Source organism: Rhipicephalus sanguineus, chromosome 3, assembly GCF_013339695.2.
Source record: "Rhipicephalus sanguineus isolate Rsan-2018 chromosome 3, BIME_Rsan_1.4, whole genome shotgun sequence".
NCBI lineage: Eukaryota > Metazoa > Arthropoda > Arachnida > Ixodida > Ixodidae > Rhipicephalus > Rhipicephalus sanguineus.
This window is the reverse complement of record NC_051178.1, coordinates 33,936,199-33,957,590: the sequence shown is the minus strand read 5'-3', so window position 1 is coordinate 33,957,590 and position 21,392 is coordinate 33,936,199. Positions and strand designations below refer to the sequence as shown.

The following is a 21,392-nucleotide window of genomic DNA, read 5'->3' as shown; positions in this document are numbered from 1 at the left end:
GAGTTTATCCTGTGGTCCGGACCGCAGAATAGACACTGCGGTTAACGCGATTTGAGTCGAATCCGAAAGCGTCGAATTCAAGTCCCAGAGTGCGCCGAACGAGCCGATCTGCACAAACAGAGCTTGCAATATAATGACATGTATGATGCTCAGCAGCTCTTGTGCCCGAGAGTCCGGCCTGGATGCACCGCCGACAAAGATGAAGCAAGTCTTAAACTACGATATAGCTTGGCGTTATGTTAAAACGCGTTTTCATTCGCAGCCACCGGCGCTTTCGGGCCTTGCTCAAGAAGCTCAGGAGAAAGAAAATTCGTCAGAAGGCTGCGCAGGAGAGGGCCCACCTCCTTGAAGGTAAGCAGCTGAATAGCTTCTGCGCCCATCTGAACGGCGGTGATTTGATTGCACAGTCTGCGGGCTGTTGGCTCTAAGACAGACGCAAGGAAAATGTGACACAGCACTTTAAAGTTCAGAAGGACGTTTTGCTGGGCGAGTTGGTAATATTCCATTATTAAACTTAGCGCAAAATAACACGGACAAAGTGAAGTGGTAACATACACAGCGCAGACTATCAACTGAAATTTATTGAAGAACATTCACACATATATACACAATGAACAAGACACGTGATGAAAGAATAAAAACGAGTTCTAGTGACTAGCACTCAAATAATCTATTTCGATAGGGTGCAACAAGACATCCACGAGGGTGGATGTCTTGAAAGTGTTTAAAGAATTAGGTGGCGGACTTGAGTACACATGTGAAGTGCCGAATAATGGACGCATACAGTTTTTGGACCTGTGTTTAAGTTTTTTGGCGAGTCATGTATGTTGGAGGTATGCTCCCCGTAGCGCGAAGGCCTTGATTGATTACCGTTCGGGAATCTCGAAGGTTGTGAAAGATGGGGTGGCGGTGTCCTGCCTGAAGGCTTCACTCAGGAAGTCTTGTCCACATCAGATGGAAGAGAGTTTCGCAAGACAGGTGGAGCGCCTTAGGGATTCGAGGTTCCCGGAGCGCCACTTGGCCTTCCTTGGAGAAAGGCTTTACCAGAAAATGAAGAAGGAAATGAGAGGGTCAAAAAAGCGTTCGGTAAACGACAGCGGTCCTTTTGTTTGTATTCCGTACCTGCACCGGGTGTCTCATCGTTTGAAAAAAGTAGGGGCCAGGTATGGGTGTAATGTTGTTTTTTCAGGTGGAAGGAAGCTTGGCCAGCTTTGCCCGGCGGTGCATAAGAAGTTACAGAGGCAAGGTCGGGAGAACAAAGGGTGTGACGTCAAGCACCGAGAAAAGTTAGTTGACTGTGGTAGAAAAGTGGTGTACAACATACCTTTGTCCTGTGGGAAAAACTATGTCGGGCAGACAGAGCGCTGCTTAAATAATAGGTTATTTGACCACAGAACCTCTTTGAATGGGCCACCATGTTCGAACCTTTCGCTTCATTGTAGGGACTGCGGCTGCGCGCCCAGGCTGACGGAAGCAAGTGTGCTGGCAAGATTTAGCGGAAAAACGGAGCGAGAAATTGAGGAAGCGTTTTGTATCTACAGATGTGGTGAGGCATGTGTCGCGAGGCCATCGATAGTGTTGCACCCTATCGAAATAGATTATTTGAGTGCTAGTCACTAGAACTCGTTTTTATTCTTTCATCACGTGTCTTGTTCATTTTGTATATATGTGTGAATGTTCTTCAATAAATTTCAGTTGATAGTCTGCGCTGTGTATGTTACCACTTCACTTTGTCCGTGTTATTTTGCGCTAAGTTTAATAATGGACTTTAAAGTTCTGTTGCTGCAGGGGCGTCGCAAAGGGTTCTGGTGCACATACCCCACAAGGGAGCAACATACCGCAACAGTCGCCCTAATTAGCGGCTTCATTTTGTTATACACACGTACAATACTGCAGGAATGAATCACGCGTGCGTTATGAACTTTCAAAATTTTATCACTGCTCGAGGTTTACCTTGTGTGCCACACTCAATGCACAGTTTGGTCCAGCATAAGTCTTTCTTCTTCACGTTCCCCTGGCGGATGGGAAACTTTCGCGTACGGTTTGTTATGGAGTAAGGCAGAGAAGTGGGCGAGTTGGAAGGCGTGCGCACGAAGGGGGCAGGTGGGGTGGGCGCAAGTTTGCCCCATAGCGTTGCTTAGTCGGACATGTCCCGTCATGTGCAGATTTTCGGCGATAATGGCGGCCAGAGACCCCTGATGTTGCATTCCAAGAACTGTTTACTTCCAATCTTTACTCTCGCAAAGCCAGGAACCAAAGGCAGGCCATTGTGAGAATCAAGTCACTGCATCATTTGGCACTGTAATGGCACTTTGACCCCTCCCCAGATGGGGAACCCTGCGCACGCCTATGGAAATGATACATGCTTGTAAAAATCGGCATGAACAGGACGGAGCACAAGACGAGAAGGACACAGTACGAGTGCTGTCTAACAACTCAAGTTTATTGAAACAAAAGACGAACGCAACGAAAACCAATGCCATGCATGCTCAGGAATTTCAGGTCACATGAAAGAAATTGTTAAGTGTGCGTACCTCGCAATCTGGCAAACAAATAGACGGTTCACATTACAATCATCGCCCTTAATTTCGAAGGGTGATGGTATGCTTTATGATCCAGCACTGCATGCATTCTAGCCGCTGGTTGGGAAATGCATATTCGCAACAACAAGCGAGGAATAAATTTGTAAACATGTGTACAGATTTGTGGAGGCCTTTTATGAGATCTCTAGTTGTGAACACGTAACTGTGCACTGATCGCAGTTCACACAGTGGAAGTAGAAGAGGCGGACCAGGAAGAGCAGGAACAGAAAGAACGAGAGAGGTGAGTTGTGCGCTGGTATGGCTTGCCTGCCTCTGGTGTGCTTTTTTTTCTCTTTTATGTTGTAATTAGGTGCAGTCGCGCTTCACTCCGAAACAAATATGTGGTAAAGAGGCTCTCTGCCTTATGGAATGTCGCTTAAAGCGTATGTCTTATGGGGGTTGTCATATGAGTAATGAAAAGTAATAACCGAGAGCATTTCTCCAGATAATCTGACTTATGCACATGCTTTGCAAGGGACCGTTAATTTACTTGCTCCCTAGGGTTATTCGTCATTCTAGGAGGCTAGCTGTGTGCACAGAGAAATCTGCTTTTTCACTTTCCTGCAGGCCTTGATATTCCAGACTTAACGAATGTGTGCAAAGTGGCATCACATCTTTCACATTGTTGTGCAAAAGTTACTTTGAATACAATTTGCTAATATAGGTCCTCCTCAATGATGTCGTGGACCATGTTACATTGCTAGGCTATATTCTCTGCAAAGCATATGCTGAGTGGTTCTTTGCATCAGCATTGTAGTGCATTACTCAACAGTCCCACATTTATGTTTAAGATGGACCATTAGCCAGCTTGCAATTATAATAAGCAGCGTGTTGCGTTGTACTACTGATGTGGCCCTTGTGGGAATATCCTGTTGACACTTGTTCTGTTGTATACCGGCTGGCGCATGCAGAGTGGCAGCAAACCTAGCAAGCACGACGATAGTAGCCGAACGAAGGTCCCTGTAATAGATTAGTTGTGGAAATATATACCTAACTAGGGGACCACCCGTGGTGCCCACCTGCGCAGGTTAACATAACTATAATGTCCCTGCCTCTAAAAAGGCGAGCCAAAGGGGACGGCTCATTTAACTAACTTGAAATTGACAAAAATCACATTTCATAGTCTGTGAACCACACGCGTTGCCTTCTATCCTCACGTTGATTGTTGCAGGATTGCTGGTTGTTTGGATCTCGCTGGGAACACTTGAACTGCGCTGCTTTGTGTTGTTGATGGTCCTGTTGTCGTCTGAGGCTTCCCAAGGGAGTTCCGCATATCACCAAACTGAACTCTTGCGATGGCAGCGGGAAGAAGCTAAGCGTGCTCCCTACAGTATGGCCCTAAACGTTCTTGGTTCCACGGGCAGCCATCCCCCAGTACGTGGATGTCTTAGTGCCGCTGCTTAACGATAGTCAAAAGTTGAGAATACCTAACCAGCACCTTTGGGAATGTGCCCTGGCAACTTGACCCTGGCAACTTGACCCTGCCACGGTGGTCTAGTGGTTATGGTGCTCGACTACAGACACAAAGGTTGCGGGATCGAATCTCGGCCACGGGGGCTGCATTTTCGATGGGGGCGGAAATGCTTGAGGCCCGTGAACCTAGATTTAGGTGCATGTTAAAGAACCCTAGGTTGTTCAAATTTCCAGAGCCCTCCACTATGGCGTCCCTCATAATTGTATTGTGGTTTTTGGACGTTAAACTGCAACAATTATTATTATCATCACTGGCCTGGATGAAGTGCTGTGTACTTGGCAACACTTGCAACTCTATGCCTGGCCTCTGGATGACCTGAGGACCTGGAGCTCCAGCTAGATGCAGCTTATACCTCTTTCTGGGCAACAGCCATGCAGAAGCAGGGCAGATTTCTCGCCTGTCGTCGTGTGTGGTGTGCACCGGCATACTACAAGGGGCTCAGTTATGGCACCCTTTAAGGGCCGCCTTTCCTGCAAGCACATCTGTACGTAATCTTAAAGGAGTGCTGACATGAATTTTGAAAATTTTTGGATTGTTGCTCTTGTGGCGAAGCAACTGGTACTGTTTAACGGTTGCGCTCTCCAGCGGCTCCTAGTGGGTCGTCCTCTTCTAAACGCCACTCGCGCTCGGAGCCGAGCGTGAGCGAGGGGGGGGGGGGGGGGGGAGCCTAAAAAGAGTACTGTGGTGCCTGAGAATGCATTGAATATATTGTTAATACCGCTACTTAAAAAAAAACACTTTCGGTTTTGATAACGAGGGGTGGCTTCTGAGTGACGTGTCATAGCAGTGTGATGTCAGGGGGAGACAACAACACTCGATGTACTAGTGGTAAATCTGTAAATCTGTAATCTGTTTGTGGTGCACGTTAGCAACGATGAGTGAATTGCCATCCAGTAAGCCCAACAGTGATTTCTGCAATTTAGGCTCCACGCAGGATGCAGAGCTTGCAAACTCGGGAACTGTGTTGAGTCGTCGAGATAATAACTATTGCAGTGGGGCTGGCTTGCAGATGCCCAGCAACAAAAACTTTAAAATCAAAGTAAAATATTTTGTACAAGTTCTCTGACTCTGGTGTGTGGAGAGTGTTGACACTGCATACCAAAAAATTGAAAAACTGTCCCTTTTGTGATGTCTCAAAATCGTGTCAATACTCCTTTAAGCACACAGTTAAAACGTTCGATCTGTCCATTCACTTGGGGATGGTATACAGCGGAAAAAGTAGGCTTTATACCTCTTTCTGGCAGGAATTGCTCAAACTCGGTTGATGTGAACAGGAGGCCCGTAGTCGCTAACAATGTTCTGTTGGGTAGCTTTCCCTGCTGAAAACACTCGTAAAAATGATGCAACGTTAGAGGACATGACATTAACTGTGAAACAGACTTCTGGCCATTTGCTCTGGCCATTTGCTGAAGTAGTCAAGTAATGTGATGGCAAACTGGGTATCTGCGGGTGCACACGCAAGTGGGCCAACTATATCAATGCCTATTTTCTTCTGCGGACCTGAAGGGAACTCTACTGGCTGTTAAGGGGGCACTGCTGGTCACGCCGATTCGTCCACGAACTGACAGACAGCGCAAGACTGAATCAGATGTTCCACCTGTCTATCCATTCCTGGCCACCAGCACTCCTCAAGTAATCGTTGTTTCGTCTGTGAAATAGCTGGGTGCGACTCATGAGCTGCTGCCAGGAGGCACCCAGGTAAGCACTGTGGGCACAACAAATTGCTCGCCACGAAGAACAAGCCCTCTGGCAACAGACAGCTCATCTCAGTATGTGATAAAATGGATGGGCACCAGATGGCAGATCCTTACTTGGAGACTGTGATGTGGATGTGAAGGGACTGTGACTGTCCTGCAGCATCCGATCCTGCTAAGTTTGAGCAACAAATTTTTCATGGCTTATGCATGACGAAACAACGCACACTAAGTCATCAGACCCTTCCGGCTCCATGTGCCCCATGTGTACAGATTGGGGCATCCTTGACAGCACATCCACCACAATGTTTTCAGGGCCTTTCAGAAATTCTGTTTGTAGTTGTAATCAAGTAGCCTAGCATGCCTTCTTGCAATTCTGAAGAGTTCAAAACCCACTCCTTTAGTTGTCGACAGAGTTACCAGGGCCTGGTAATTTGTGCGCAAAATAAACTAATGGCCACACAAGCACACGCAAATGTTTGCAGGCGAAGGCAACAGAAACCAAATCAGGACCACACTACTGCTGCAGTACTGCTCCATGAGGGTGTAACATGAGTAAGGTAGCTATTTGTGCAAGTTGGTAAATCTTCATCTTGACACAGCGCACACACATGAACACAGAAGAATAAGGAACCTGACGGCACGAGCACTGTGCCGTCGGTTCCTTATTCTTCTGTTTCGTGTGTGTGCACTGTGTTAAGATGAAGGGTGTAACAGCTTCGTCTTCAATGTGCGTGGGCAGGCGGGAACTACCAGGTGAATGTTCGAATAGCTCGGCCAAGGCCAGGAACTGTGGCAGTGGCGGGAAATATGGCCAACACATCTGCAACAGAAGCAGATAGGCCTGTCATTAGAGCTTCGTCATTCCGCCGAGTTCCAGTAACTAGGACGGGCGTACGAGTTCTGGGGCAGATCAGGTGGATTGGGTGGACAGTAGTTGGGTCTGTTCACCAGGCAGAGCATCTGGAGTCCTGCGTTAGTGAGCTCCTGGCATACGGCAGTCTGGATTAGGGAAATTGTGCATGAATCCTCGGGGGCATGAGCTTGCACAGGAACTGGAGATGCAGCTTCAATTTCACGGCGGACTAGGCGTACAATATTCTCGACTGCACCAGGAGCAGGTGGTGGACTGATGTCCTCCCAAATAGACGTCGCAGCCATGTCGGGAAGACGGGAAAAGTGTGGGGTAGTCTGATGACTTGTGGTTAGCAGGCAGTTGGTTAGTGGCGGTTGGTTGCGGCGTGGGTGGTCAAGACATGGTTGGTGAAGTTTCCAATGCATCCGCATTCTTGTTTTGAGCAGACACTGCGGAGGCAGCCAAGGAGTGTCCGCTACGGAGAATCATGAATGTGGAATTTAGGAGAACCCGCACTCTCCACCAAAATGCTAAGGGGGAAAAGGTGTTGCAGAATATATTTACAAGGTATATACAGAGACTCGGAGCCAGGCATACGAGATAGAGCCAAGTCCGCACGAATATCAAGGAACGTCAGTCTTCTTTCATGCTGTCTTCCTCTTCATCTATTGTAGCACTTCATAGCAACAGCCAAAGTTATTTTTTATTTGTGTGTACTTCTGCTGAGCGCTTGAAAGTGTTGCTGATGCGTATGTAACAGGCCTGAAGACTAGCGACGGCTTTGGCGTAGCTAAATGAGGCAGCCACAAGGATCGCTTGGGGTGGCCTGGCTACAACTTAAGCGTAACTCAGTGGTGCAGACGCTGGAGGGTGCTGGTGGTATTCAGGCGCGACCTCCGCGATTGCCTGCTCAAGTCGCTCGGTGGTGGGGAGGCAGAAGTGTGGTGGACGGCTGTTCAACATGCAGCAGGTGAGCAAAGGCCATCAGAGAGAACTGGCGGGCAGTTTCCTCGCACATGAATGCAACTTCGGCGAGCAACGCGGTCAGAAATGGCTGACAAGCCAGTGAGATCTGTGTTGCGTGATGCAGGGTGACGGGTCATCAACCGCTGGCGGCGCAGTTCCTCGTAGCTTTGGCACAGCGTGATCACCTCTGCCACAGTGCGAGGGTTTTTGGCGAGCAACATGGTGAAGGCATCGTCGTCGATGCCTTTCATAATATTTCCGATCTCATCACACTCCGGCATAGTTGTGTTGGCTTTCTTGCACAAGTCAAAGATGTCTTCTATGTAACTTGTGATAAATTCGCCAGCCTGCTGAGCTCGTTCACGTAAACTCTGTTCTGCTTGCAGCTTGCGAACGGCAGGGTGGCCAAATGCATCGATACTGTTGGTCTTGAAATTGGACCACATTGGAAAATCTGATGCATGGTGGTTGTACCACAGGCTTGCCGCACCCACGGGGTAGAAGATTAAGTTGCTCAGTTGTCCTGCCTCATTTCATTTATTGGGTACGCTCACGCGTTTGTAAATCGCGAGCCACTCTTCGATGTAGGTGCCATCTGTGCCAGCGAAGACAGGTTGGTTGCGGACACGAGGGACACTGGGACATGTGGTCAGTGCGGGAGGAGACGCCTGCTGGGCGGTGTCTTGAGGCATGGTAGATGACAGTGTACAGGATCGAAGCTCTAGGGGCATGGAAGGGGGACTGAAGTTGTTTTGAGGGCACAGCACTCTCCACCAATTGTAAAGACATTTATTCAATGCTGCAATATGAGTCAACCAGTAGCTTGATCAGTGGCTTAATTTACGGACCCCGAGAGTGAGCGGCATCCAAGAGCCATGTGCGGTAGAGACAGAGCCACTAGATGTCACTGGAGAGGGTGACCCACTAGAGTGTTCGTTCAGATCGTGACCTGTCGTAGCGTTCGTTCCTCTTTGCTACAACCTATATATACGTGTGTGTGCGTGCATGCATGTGTGTGTGTGGTTGGTTTAAACAGCGACGCTATCTTAGTCTGTCAAAAAGTATCGTAGCGTTGGCAGACACAGACGAGGAAGTCACAACAGGATGAGCCTTAACTTTGGACTGAATGTTTATTGTCAGAAACAACTGTGTGTGTAGACCTGTACATGGAAAAAGGCCCAATCAACACACATAAATACCTGCAATGTCCAAAAAGGCAAATTCATTTGCAGTCAGTGCCACCGAAGGGCAGCTGACGGCTATCCCAGGCCCTCTCTATGCCACGGCGGGTTTTCATTTGCTTTGATTCGGCCTTTTTCTATGTATGTGTCTACAAATACTGCTGTTTCTGACAATAAACATTCAGTCCAAAGTTAAGGCTCATCCCGTTGTCTTTGTTGTCAGTGTCTGCTAGTGCTGTGATTAGAGATGGGCAAATATTCAAGTGCTTCGAATATTCTAACAAATATTACAGTGTTCGAATTTGCTTCGACACGAATTTAAATTACTCGAAATTGCAAATACTTGAAAAGAACAAATAAAATAGACTTATATCTGACCGCTTGTGACCCCACTGAAAAGGTGGTTTCACTGCTGCATGGGGGTGCTATGCCGTGAAACCATCTATCCGCACTGCCGCGAAGCCACCCCTCGAGGTTAAAATGTACGTATTACCTGCACCTCGATTAATAATTTTTTTAAAGTTTAAAAGCATGTTAACAGGGCCTATATGTGCTAAGTATAGCAAATTTTAAAACGTAACATATTTTACCTGTTCTAACTCGTGCCCTATTACTATTCAAATCCTGCCACTATTTGAATTCACTTCTACTTCACTTGAAAAAAGTGACACTTGCACTTGTCTAATTTCACTTAAAAATATTGTGCAAGTTAGTTGGGTCATGACAAATATGCTCATTTTTCTTTATAATATATGATATATACTGTTCAAACTATTCAATTTGAAATTGTTCAACGAAATCACTATTTGCTTCGAACCTCAAATTAACTGTTTCCCCATGCGTAGCTGTGACATCTTTTGATGTATTTAACCAACTAGCCCACAAAACCACTTTGTCAAGTCTACCCCGTGCCATCATCGTCGTAGTAGTGGCAGCAGCACTGGCGGTGGTGGCAGAGGAGAAGACGTGACCGGAGGGAGGAGTGAATAAACTGAAATGACGACTTTTGGTGCAGAAAAAGGTGTTGACTGAATGCCTGTAGGTCACGTGATCTTGCTTTGCCCAATCAAGTCTAGCAGCAGATTTACGACACCATGTGATCTTGCTAGCCAGTCACAAACACTCTCACGCTTACAGCTTTGCTGTCCAACCTTTTTCACTTTTGATGGAAGTGGCTCAAGTTTTGTAATTTTAAAAGCCTGTGTTTAGCCATAGTACGACAGTGTCTCATAGATACACAAATGTTCTTCATGTAGGAAGTCTAAGAGCAGTTCAACGGTTCGTAAATCCAGGTTTGGTCGGCCAGGCCTGTGGCTTGTTGCACGGAGGTGGCGAAGACGGCTTAAATGCAGGCCTGGGCAAGTTCACAGAAAGTGTGTTGCATTGTGGGTAGCCAAATTTGAATAGAGCTGCCCCTTAAAGAATTACATGTGGGACAGCTGCAAATAGTGGTGTGGCTGTCATTCATGCAAATGAGAAGACAGCTGGACAAACCTTTGAGAGGTGTGACTTTCTCGTGCAGGCAGCATGCGCTGTGGCTGGAACGGGAAGCGGAGGCACAACAAAAGTTTGAGCTGCAGCGCCGCCTGGAGCAGGAGCGTGCAGCCTTGCTCGCCGAACGCAGCAACACAGTTAAGGCCACTGTAAGCAGGCTTGCACTGAACATGTATGCTGTGTCTTTGCCGAGACAGTACGTATGTTTCTTTGCTGTGCTTTCGATCGAGCATGACGTGGTGTAAAAATGAGAGATCGCACGGGATTGATAGGGATGCTATGAATGTATCGCTGGCACATGTGGCAGCATTCTTGCGTCATTCTTACCTAGGTTGATAAACAAGTGAAGATGTGTGGCAGAGGTCAACTTAGTACAGGCCACCTTGTGTCATGTTGGACTTAATGGTTGGTACAGCATGTGTGTGCCACGGCATGCAAACTGCATGCTTCTTCTCAGTGTGGAGTTGAACATTAAACATACATGAGGAGCCCCTGGATCCACGCATAAACAACTCTTAGAGGTAGGTATATCATATGTCGTACTGGAAATAATGGGTAGCGTTATTAAAAGTACACAAGAAAGCCAGTATATAACTTCTTTTGAGCACATTGGGAGGAGACACATTGAATTCTACATTGCATTTCAGCTTGAAAATATCATTATTCAAACAGACAGAGTTCAAGCAGTGCAAGAGACTAAGACAGGATAGATGCTGAAAATAGCTTCTTTGAAGCAATTGGTTATGAAATATGCACTACACATACGGCAGGACACCACCGACCAAAAGATTGCGTAATTAAATCAGTTCATTTGTGTACAGATTACACATCCTCTCGTGTTTTCTGTCCTTTTCACTGTCACACTGCTGTCAGCAGGAGAAATCCATTTGCTCAGACGAAGGTATTGTTGCACTTAAACACAGCTCTTTGTAATAATGTCTCTGCATGTCAAGAAAGGCTTGTTTTACCTGGAAGGTTATTGTTCAGTATTGTTTTACTAACACTGTTGTCTAGGAATTTTTCAGGTGCTTTTGGAATTCTACGAATGGCCACGAGGAGCTGAGCACACCTGTTATGATGACTCCACGTTTACAGCAATCAAGTTGACGCGGTTTGCAGATTACTGCAGTTGTCTCCATCCTGTCCTTCATTAGAGTACTTCATTAATGGATGGGTGCATCAAGTAATGCATAAAGTCAGGGTTACTTAACACACACAGTAAACTGGTGGCTCTCGCAAACAGACCTTGGTGGCATGCTGTCAAGTCGCATGTTAGCAGTTGCAAGCAAAAACAACATGCGGGTGGTAGATGAAGCTGTTTTCGTTACTTTTGTGGAAATGACCATAGCGAGGTGGTGAAATCACCGTAAGGTGATTCTTGTTGGTCTGACAATTCAGTAAGGCTGTGTTTACTTGCTTTCATTGAGGCCTTTTCTTTAACAAATGAGGGTAGGCTTTCATGTAACAGTTTGGTCTAGGCTGATTAGCAGGGGCTTTGCTTGCCCTGTTAAATACAGATAACACTGAGTTAGAATAGAGTGTAAACAAAAACTGGTCTTCCAGCATAATATTTGACATTTTTTTTTTAAAGAGCTTCACAGCTGTGGCATTGCAAGTGTGTACAAGAAAAAAAAAAGAAATGAAGGGTCAGTACATCTGGTATTCTTGAAGTAGGCAAGAAATGAGTGAAGAAAAAGAAGGTAACCTTCTGTCACCTCCTACGCCCTGCAGAGAGAGTGGCTTGAACAATAGGCTTGTGCGAATATTCGAGCTCTTCGAATATGCATTCGAACGAATAATACAGTATTCGAATTCGCTTCGATTTGAATTTAAATTATTGGAAATTTCGAAGTATTTGAAATGAACGAATAGGTGTATATTAGTCCACATGTAACCCCCCCCCCGTAAAGGTGGTTTCACTGCAGTGGAGGAGTGCTATGGTGCGAATGCACCTTTTCAGGGGATATCGGTACTGCCGCAAAGCCCCCTTTCAAGGTTAAATGAACATATTACCCTCACATCGATTCATCGTTTTTTAAGTTTAAAGGCTTGTTATACCGGCTGATATGCTCCAAGTATAGTAAATTTTAAGACGTAACATATGTTACAGGTTATCACTTGCATCGTATCGAAAGCCAAATCCTGCTACTATTCAAGGTTGCTTCCACTCCTTTGAACTAAAAAGAATGACATTTGCACATGCCTTGTTACAGTTTTAAAAAAAACATTGTGCAGGTTGGCTGGGTGATGACAAGTATGGTCATTTTTCTTGATGTGATATATACTATTCGAATTCGATTCGAAATTATTCGACCAAAATCACTATTCACTTCGAATTCGCTGCAAACCTAAAAGTTACTATTTGCATAAGCCTATTGAACAAACACCGCAACCTTGAAATCAGTTGTAGGTTTGCAAACATTTACAAATATGAAGCTTGTCTGCCACAGCCATATTAATGAGTTAAACAAATTGGGCTTCTGGTTGGCATGGGACCAGCTAGTTATTATCATGGCTGATAAAAAGAAGTGTACGACATATGTGATGTGGTCAGCACTAACTCTGATACGAGTTCGTATTGTCACTGGGTTTTAGTGTTTGCATTAAAAATGCATTAAGGCAATCTTGAATATTGTGATGCAGGTTCATGAGTCATTGTACAACTTTGGTCCAAGCAGCAACTGCAGTCTATGAAACAAGTTTCTTTGTGGCACCCATGCTGTCCAAAATTTTAATTTTAATTGAAGTTGTACCTTGGCTAGAGTTAAAGGCAGCAGCTTCATGATATTTAGAACCTTCGTCAAGCGTTAAACACTGCATGAATGAAAACTTGTTGTTTGGTTGCAGGAGAGCCTGGAACAAGTGCTGGCACAACTGCCCGAGGTGAGTTTTTTATGATAGTCGTTGAAACCTTTACATAAGATCTATCCTTTTCTGCCAGGCTTAGCAGATTTTGTTTGGACATCTGGCCGCAAGGTTCATACAGTTTAAAAGTCAAGATAGTCCAGTTCCTTTAGCAAATCTGGGCTGGTTCATAGGAAGTGTAGCTAAACCTCGATATAACGAAGTTAATGAAATCGGCAATTTAGTTCGTCATATTGAAAGCTAAATCATTTACGCAAACTATAATCACCGACAAAGTCTCTCTTTTTTTTTACATGGAACAAGCGACGAGAAATGCCCGTGTAATGGTTTTTGGTAGAGCTGTGCGAATGGCAAAATTTTGGGTGCAAAGCGAATTCGAATATTAAAGTGTGAGTGCAAATTGAAGAGAATATTTTTCGAATATTTCTGAAATAATTTGAAGTGAAATTACAGTAAAAAGTTGCAGAGGATCACTAAGCATATTCTTATGAAATAGCAACATGAAAGCGTTTCTTGTGGCTGGGTTGGTGAAGTGCTGGAGGTGTGGTGTCTTATCAAGAGTGAGGCAGTGCAGGGGTTGAATTGTATTTATGTACATGAATTGTGCAACCAAAGTGGTGTCGACAACACTTTACACATAAAAGGAAAAGACACTATTTCCTCGACCTCTCCTCCTCCCTCACCTTCTGTGGAGGCCCAACTGGTGTGGCAGACAAGGGCGCGCTCCCTCTGAATCCGGAGTTCCTAATCTGCCCCCATAGGTCTACGTCAGCATATAAGAACATATAAAATTTCGGATGCTGAAAATCAGCGTCCGATTTTATGGACTTTCTGCCCATATTTTACGTCCGAAACGGCATTAATTAAATCCGCCACCTCTGCCACGTCTATCATTTCATAGGTTCAAGCCATCGCTTTCGTGAATCGATCCGTTTGTGGCCGTAGCAGGGTCCAGGCAGCTTTGCCGCAATGCTAGTGTGTGATGGGGTGAAGCATAGCAAAAATCTGAAGGGGCCACTGTCATGGTGCAATGCGGCCGGTGCGGAGGTGTCTTTACGGATAAGCATTGGAAATGCACGAAGGCATGATGGCGGCTGGTTGCAAACGCGCCAGTATGACTTAATCGCTGATAACCCTTTATGATAAGCATCTTCGGCTAACTGCTCAGTAGTGCATGCGGCCTAATACAGTTGTAAGCATACTGCACTCTTTTAATAGGCGACAACCCAAACACACCACCGTTCATGCTTCGTTTTTGTGCGAGACCGCTAAGTGTTCCGTACAGACGCGTTGCCTTCACGAATGAAAGCAGATCACATTCCTGACCACACACGCGCCCGTGTGTGGTCAGGAACGGAGTGGGCATCACAAACACTTTCATGACAAATGCATGCGTACGGTACAGCAAGCACCCCAGCAGTGACAACGTCAGCTTAGTTGGCGATGTGTTGTCCGCTACTAGGAACGATCGGCTTCACACGACAGCAAATGCTAAGCATTGTTTACGTGAGCACACCCATCGTGAAGGCCAGATGAGTCGTCCACTCCTCCGCCACAGCCTTTGTGTTCCGCGTCATTGTTATCGGCGTTGTTCATCGTGAGGCGCAAATTTGCAATTGGTGGTTGGCAGTGATTAAGCGGGGTTTGCGGTAGGTACCGAATGTATTCACGAGAGCCTGGGTGCGCACCGAATGGCTGATAAGTGTACTGGCAGGTACTAAAGCTGTTTCGGATGTGGCTGTAACGATTTGACTGCCTGAGTGCAATAAAAAAACATGAATTTGTTTTTTCGGTTGATTTTATGGTCCCGAGAAAGTAGACATTAACTGTATTTATCTTCCCGAAGTTCGAATACTTCGAATAGTGTAATTCCGGTGCAAATCGAATCTAATAGCAAACAGTATTCGAAAAATATTCGAAAGTTTGAGTATTCGCACACCCCTAGTTTTTGGCTTTCTGTGAAATATACTAGTTCCATACACAGGCTGTTGGTGCTCTGAGGAGCGTTCTGCTCAGTAGTGTGTGTCGGGTTGCACGTGGCTCCTCGAATTGCTTGAAGGCAGTCATTGCTATGCACAAGTGCTTACTGGGGTTGTTATGCTGGGTAGGCTTCCTCTCTACCACCGACACCTCGGGAGGAGAGTTGGCACAACCCACCGGCTCCCCGAACGTATGCACCGACTGAGCCATGCCCCTTCTACCTCAAGACGGGTGCCTGCCGCTTTGGTGACTGGCAAGTGTCCTTTTCTCGAGTTTGTTGTTAGGCGGCTGGTGAGAGCAGGGCTCATTGTATGGGGACAGGCTGGTCTTCAGAGTATTGCGGCCTCCTGGTGCCCTTCTTTCTAAACGAAAAAAATCTTGAATTCTGTGACAAACATTGAGACATAAGGGAAAACAATTGTTATGCCTTATTTAAGTAATACAAAAATGAAAGCTGATGAAAAGATGACCAACCATACGCCATACCCACGTACTGTGAAATCTCAGTACAACGAACACCACATTAAAAATTTTTTTCAGATTAATGAATACATAAGAAATCCCGCGCTGACTGCTGATACAGTAGACTCTCATTAAACAGAACCTGGAAGGACCAGGAAATTATGTTCCGGTTAACAGGAGTTCTGGGGGCTATTTTGTAAGCGTTCTGTCACAGAACGGAGGCAAGGACGGAACGAAACGTCATGAGAAAACGAGAGACAGCAAACAGCCAATGAGCGAGCGGAGGAAAAGTCAAAAACCTTTTCAGGGCGTGAAGAAATATAAAATTATTATAGCTTAACATCAATATTGGCAGGCATTGTTTTTCAAAGCTCAAGTACAATGACTTTAACAATTTATTTGTTAAAGTCATCGCGCAAGGTGGTGTCGCAGTTTGACGAGTCGTTCAATGGTGAGGGGCTGGTTGTGATTTTCACGAAAAATGACACAAAGCAGGCTCATTCGATTCTCCGGCCCCAGTACTTAGGTTTTGATCTGGCACAACGGACCCGAGCTAACGGCGGATTGTGAGATTCTGTGCGAGACAACGAATGCATTTTTAAAGTGGCGATGCTGCAGGTTTTGCGAGGGCATAGGAGTATAGGTGTAGAAAACCCGTGCACCCTGCCGCAACACAAAGAGATGGAGGCACAATCTCTCTCAAAATAGTGCCTAACCTGAGTGTGTGTGCTGCAAGGCTGAGCCGAAACTGAATACGGCTGCACCAATAAAGCTTCGCTCAAACAAAGTCTTTGTAAACACATTTAGTTCAACTGTATAACATTTTAGAATAAATGCTTACTCACCTGCAGTGCATAATTGAACAGTGAAAAGAAGAATTGGATACAGAGTGAAAGCAGACCTTGTCAAACGTAGCGGCTGTCCAACTTTTGTGGCCAGGCGCTAGGTTTTATGCTTCACAAAATTGTAAATCAAAGCAGAAGTTTAGTAAAACTTGTGTCTGTGTAATTCTAACAATAGAACAATAGCTCATCCCAGCATTCCCGTGCGTACAACAGCATTGCAGTGCCAATTTTTCCTCCCGGTGATTGTAAGAAACTCTGTGGCCGGAGCAAACTTTTCTTTTTGACCTTCTTCTTTTATGTGACGTGAAAAAGGTTGGTTAGTTGGAGTCCAAAGAAAATCGGGGAAAAGATTGCATCGTAAAAAAATATTACCGACTACTTCAAAGAAACATGCATTGTCTGATGATCACTTGTGAGTTTTTGTGAATAATGAGTTCAAGGATCCATCTTTGCAAAGGTAGGGCGTTTAGTGACTGAAAAAGAAGTTGTTATGGTTAGTTTCGTGATTTTTGCAATAATGATTTTTCAGAATAACGAACAATTTGCCACAGCCCTTTGAAATTCACTATACCGAGACTTCACTGTATTACATACTATATTATGTTCTAATCATTAGGCAACGGTGTCACCATCTTCTTCTATGTATACTACATCAGCCTCAGGAGTGTAAGCTACTTGTAGCCAAAGCAGCTGACGTGGGGCATGGTATGTGACCAGACCAATGAACCCTTGTTTTAGGGAATATGTGTTACTGTTTGTAAATTTTAGTTAAACATAACATGAAATTTCTCCCCTGCTTTCATTATTCATTCGTACAGCTGTAACTAACGAAAAAACAAGCCCCTGAGGGTGCTGTTATTTTCCTCTCCTTTTTGATGATGTGAGCATATCTTGTCATTTGAACTCTGTTTGAAACAGGTGGATATCAAAAGGATTGTGTGCAAAGATTGCGTATCGTCACGGGGTCGTGACGTCGACGAAGGCAGCAGTCGGCGTGTCCAAGATAAACCTCTTTACTTGGCTGAACTTGTGGCCTGAAAATGGAAAGTCAAACTACAGCAATACACACTGTACACTGATAGCGGTGAGCAGAGCATTGGCCATCGATCAAACTGAACCACGGCAAGACGCGTAAGCATTTATACATGCGGCATCGAACATTCGAGCCTTATCGCTGGTGGCCGTGTTAGTTCGAGAATAAACTCAGCTGTTCGTGTTTGTGCATTCAAGCCTAACAGATGATCTTAAAATAATCTCAAATGTTCCCAGACATTCTGGCGTGGTTTGCGCAAGGCAGCAACTACACGTGCAATAGGCCGGCAACATAATAAAACAGAAAGAATGGAGCATGTGCGGCAGTATCATCACAACCTTCATGTCACATAGCATGACTCCCTGTCGCAGTGCACACTCAAAGCCACAGTACTACTGGGGTACCAATTTTACTGACTTCATTATATTGTGGTTTAAGTGTTCATGTTTGTCAATTTACATGCTTGTACTTTGTTATTTCTGTGCGTCACTTGCTTGCATCTACACTGCCATTGAATTCGCATCTTCCCTAATTTGTGTTACAGAAACTTGAGGAACAGTTGCACTGCCCAGCAATTCCATGTTGGCGTAGCCCAGGCTGTAGTCATGATGTTTATTCTGCGGACATGTTTATGCGCTAGTGTTTAACGTGTTACCCAGACAACACAATAACAACCTCAGGACATCCTCAGTATGCCACCTTGAGGACATTATGATGCCCTCAGGACGTCCTGTTAAGGTACTAGAATGGCACTAATCCAGTCCTGTTGTCCGTACTCATAACAACCTCAGGACGTCCTCAAAACAACACTTCAGGACTTTTTTAGTATGTTTTCAGAACAACCATTGTGCAGCCGGTTCGGTACCGTAGGCTGTGATATTTTGTATTACTACATATGATTTATTTCTTTTTAAGGTATTTACATACAGTAAAGAAAAAACACCTCTGTAAGGTCTTATGTATGTATACTGCGTGAAGAAACGGAGAGGTGACAATAAGTGCTTGACTGTGACAGAAAAAAACAAAAAACAAAGCTTGTTGACTAAAATTCATTTATTTAAACAGTAATTAGTCCCGACTGGTTATGAGGACCGCTTTCTCAGGCATCCGAGTCCGAGTAGTCAGAGGCAGTGTCTGAAAAAAAAAAGCAATATTAAGATATTAAGGCATTCAACACAAATTTGCAAAGATGTTTTACTGTACCGGGCTACTCCTGCAAAAAAAAAAGAGAAAGACGTCAAATAAAGGCAGTTACGATTTTAATGAAAGGATTAATACATGCAAAAGGAACCAGATGCTGTCCCGTGTAGAACAATGCTACATTTCATGACAGTCTCATGTGATGTCACCGCAGCATGCGACGACTGCGACTCAATGGCCCACGTTTGTAAACTTCCTTGGAAGTCTGGCACAATGTCCTCGTCACCACGTGTATCGTGCACAGTGCACTCATTAGTGCTAGAGGCTTTGCTCTGACAGCCCACCAGTGCACTCGACACGGGCATCGAGTTAACTTGCCCGAGGTCGGGCCATGTGCTAGACGCAGAAGTCGATTCCCCGTTATTCACATTGGGACTTTCCGAAGCACGATTCACCACAATTTGTTCGACTGATGCCGATCCATTCATTGGAGCATCAGTCAGAGCGTTGAGTAACGTCAAGCACCCATCAACACGGCGATTGACCTCCCGTCGACGTCTACCATTTGCACTTTCAGACATCTCACTTTTGTTAACTGTACACTACACTGTACTGTACACACAAACAACAAATATGCGGTTTGCACTAACCTTCATTGCAAGATCCCACTCCTCCGTGCAAGATCCCATCTTGACAGTCAGTTGACTTGGAAGTTGGAATGGCTTGGCTGGTTTGGCTACTTGACTATCCAGAACGGCAACGCATGGTCAATGGTTGCCAGCGGCTAGTTTGTTATTACACGCTACAGCGGCGGATATTCACTAATATATGGCTGCCACTCTTAAGAACATACTATTTTAAATGACCATTTCACAATATCAGCTTCGATACCCAAGATGATTAATTACTTGTGTTTCAGAAAGCGAAAGGCGTAATTTGAAGCTTTTCAACCAAAAGAGAAGCAACGAGGCGAAAATATGCCATGACTGTGTGAAACAACCGTGCTGAGAAAATTTTCATATATGATATGCATCTACTTAGCGTGAAAAGGACGCGAGGAATCACATGTAAGCGCTCAGTGCATGCGTTGCATTTGTCATCCCCAAAAGGTCCCTGGAAGAACCTTTTCAGGACAACTTGTTAGCGCGCTCTCGATATTGCTTTTGTCATCCCCAAAAGGTATCTGGAAGAACTTTTTCAGGACAACTTGTTGTCCTCAGAAAGCACTCGCAAAGACGTTTCCGGGTCAAACCAGCTCGTGTCGTACTCAATACGTACCAAGGACATCGAGAAATGTGCGAGGACGATTGTACCATTTGAGGACGACCTCAGGACGTCGAGTGTTGTCTGGGATTCAACCTAATAAACCACTTTTGAACAAACAGTTAATCCAAGAAGGTGGAAGTAGTGCAGTCCAGTTTAGAGCACTGTTCTTTCAATTTAAAGGGGCCCTGCAGCACTTTTTCAACATGGTCAGAAAATGCTGCCGATTGGTAGTCGAGGCTCCAGAGAACATGCGAGGCAAACATTATAGTGCAGCACGCGGCCTGGGATTTACAATAAATTTGCAAAGTCAGCTAAAAAGCACTTTCTCTTCTCTCGTCAAAAAGATATTGCTTACGGTGTCACAGGAAGGTTCCACGCCATTGACTGATTTCAACATAGCACGCTCGGTAGTCACTTCGGCCGCCGCGAGAGTCTGCCACTTGCCTGCGTGCGTGTGCGCGATTGCACTGGAAGTACGCCACACGTTCGAAGAAAAAAAAAGAAAATGTGCCCAAGGTCAGGAGGCGATCGTGACATATCTTCTTCCCTGGTGCCATCCCCCCCTGCTTAGCTTCCAGTGCTTTCGTCGGGGCGAGAGGAGAGAAAATAATTACAGCATGCGACAAATCTTTATAACTCCGCTCGTACTGGACGGATTCTAAACAGTTTTGCGGCAGTCCAGTCGTGAGGCAATAAGTTCCTTTAGTGAAGCCATTCCATGGCTACTTGGAAAAGTGTTGCAGGGCCCCCTTAATATCTGCAACTCCAAAAATGTTCTCTCTACCCTCCTTTTCCCTGCCACTCTGCTTCATAGTGGTAATATCCTGCTTCAAAGCAAAGCTTTCTCACCTCAAAAAGAACTGCCGTGAGATCCGTTTCAGCTGTTCCACCCCACACAACAGTAAACTCGGTTTGAACTCGTCGGGGAACCCTCTTTCAGCCTCTTTTGCTTTCGTGACACGGGCGTGCAGGTGCTCGCGGGCACACCCTCGTCCTACTGTGAGCCGCACGTTGCTGCTGCGTGGCCTGTACAGCCACCTTTCTCTGGAGCAGCACCATGGTGATGACAGCCTCGAGACGGATGAGCGGGAGCTGCAGGCACACTTTGAGGCCTTCTTCTGGGACGTGCTCCAAGAACTGCGCCGTGCTGGCACTGTCTGCCAAGTGCGTGTGTGTCGAAACCTTGAGCCTCATCTGCGTGGGAATGTGTACGTCCAATATTCTAGGTTGGTGGGTGCCTCAGTTCTCTGGTCACCTAAAAGAATGCATGTGCTATTCCATTAACCCTTTCAGGGTCAATGACATGTCCGTTATTGGTTGCATGTTTAAACAGCACGCCTCTTTTAGTCATTCCTATTGCTTGAAATGTGCTGGCACACTGCGAGAATTCGTGGAATTCTTTTTTTTAATGCCGATGTCTCTCCATTTTTTAATGGTTTTACTACAGAGGTGCACCGACTAAAGCTTGCAAATCCAGTTATGTGCGGGCTCGTGGTGGCTAGATTCAGTTTCTTTTGGGCGCTTATCACTTCTTGCGCACACAAAACTGATGGC

At 45.5% G+C, this 21,392-nt stretch overlaps 1 protein-coding gene across 2 annotated transcripts in view; it reads left to right on the top strand.

Annotated features, from left to right (window-relative positions):
• The first annotated feature begins 10 nt into the window (after window positions 1-10).
• LOC119386539 (U2 small nuclear ribonucleoprotein auxiliary factor 35 kDa subunit-related protein 2) overlaps window positions 11-21,392 on the top strand; it is a 39,330-nt gene continuing 17,948 nt past the window's right edge. Inside the window, exons 1-7 of one of the 2 annotated variants that reach the window (XM_037653807.2) lie at window positions 11-204; window positions 263-351; window positions 2,772-2,823; window positions 10,276-10,396; window positions 13,095-13,130; window positions 15,221-15,345; window positions 20,810-21,064. In XM_037653807.2, coding sequence (XP_037509735.1) covers window positions 134-204; window positions 263-351; window positions 2,772-2,823; window positions 10,276-10,396; window positions 13,095-13,130; window positions 15,221-15,345; window positions 20,810-21,064 — 749 coding nt within the window. In that variant the 5' untranslated portion in view covers window positions 11-133. Of the gene's footprint in view, window positions 205-262; window positions 352-2,762; window positions 2,824-10,275; window positions 10,397-13,094; window positions 13,131-15,220; window positions 15,346-20,809; window positions 21,065-21,392 lie in introns of both variants that reach the window. The other variant, XM_037653806.2, reaches the window with a different exon arrangement.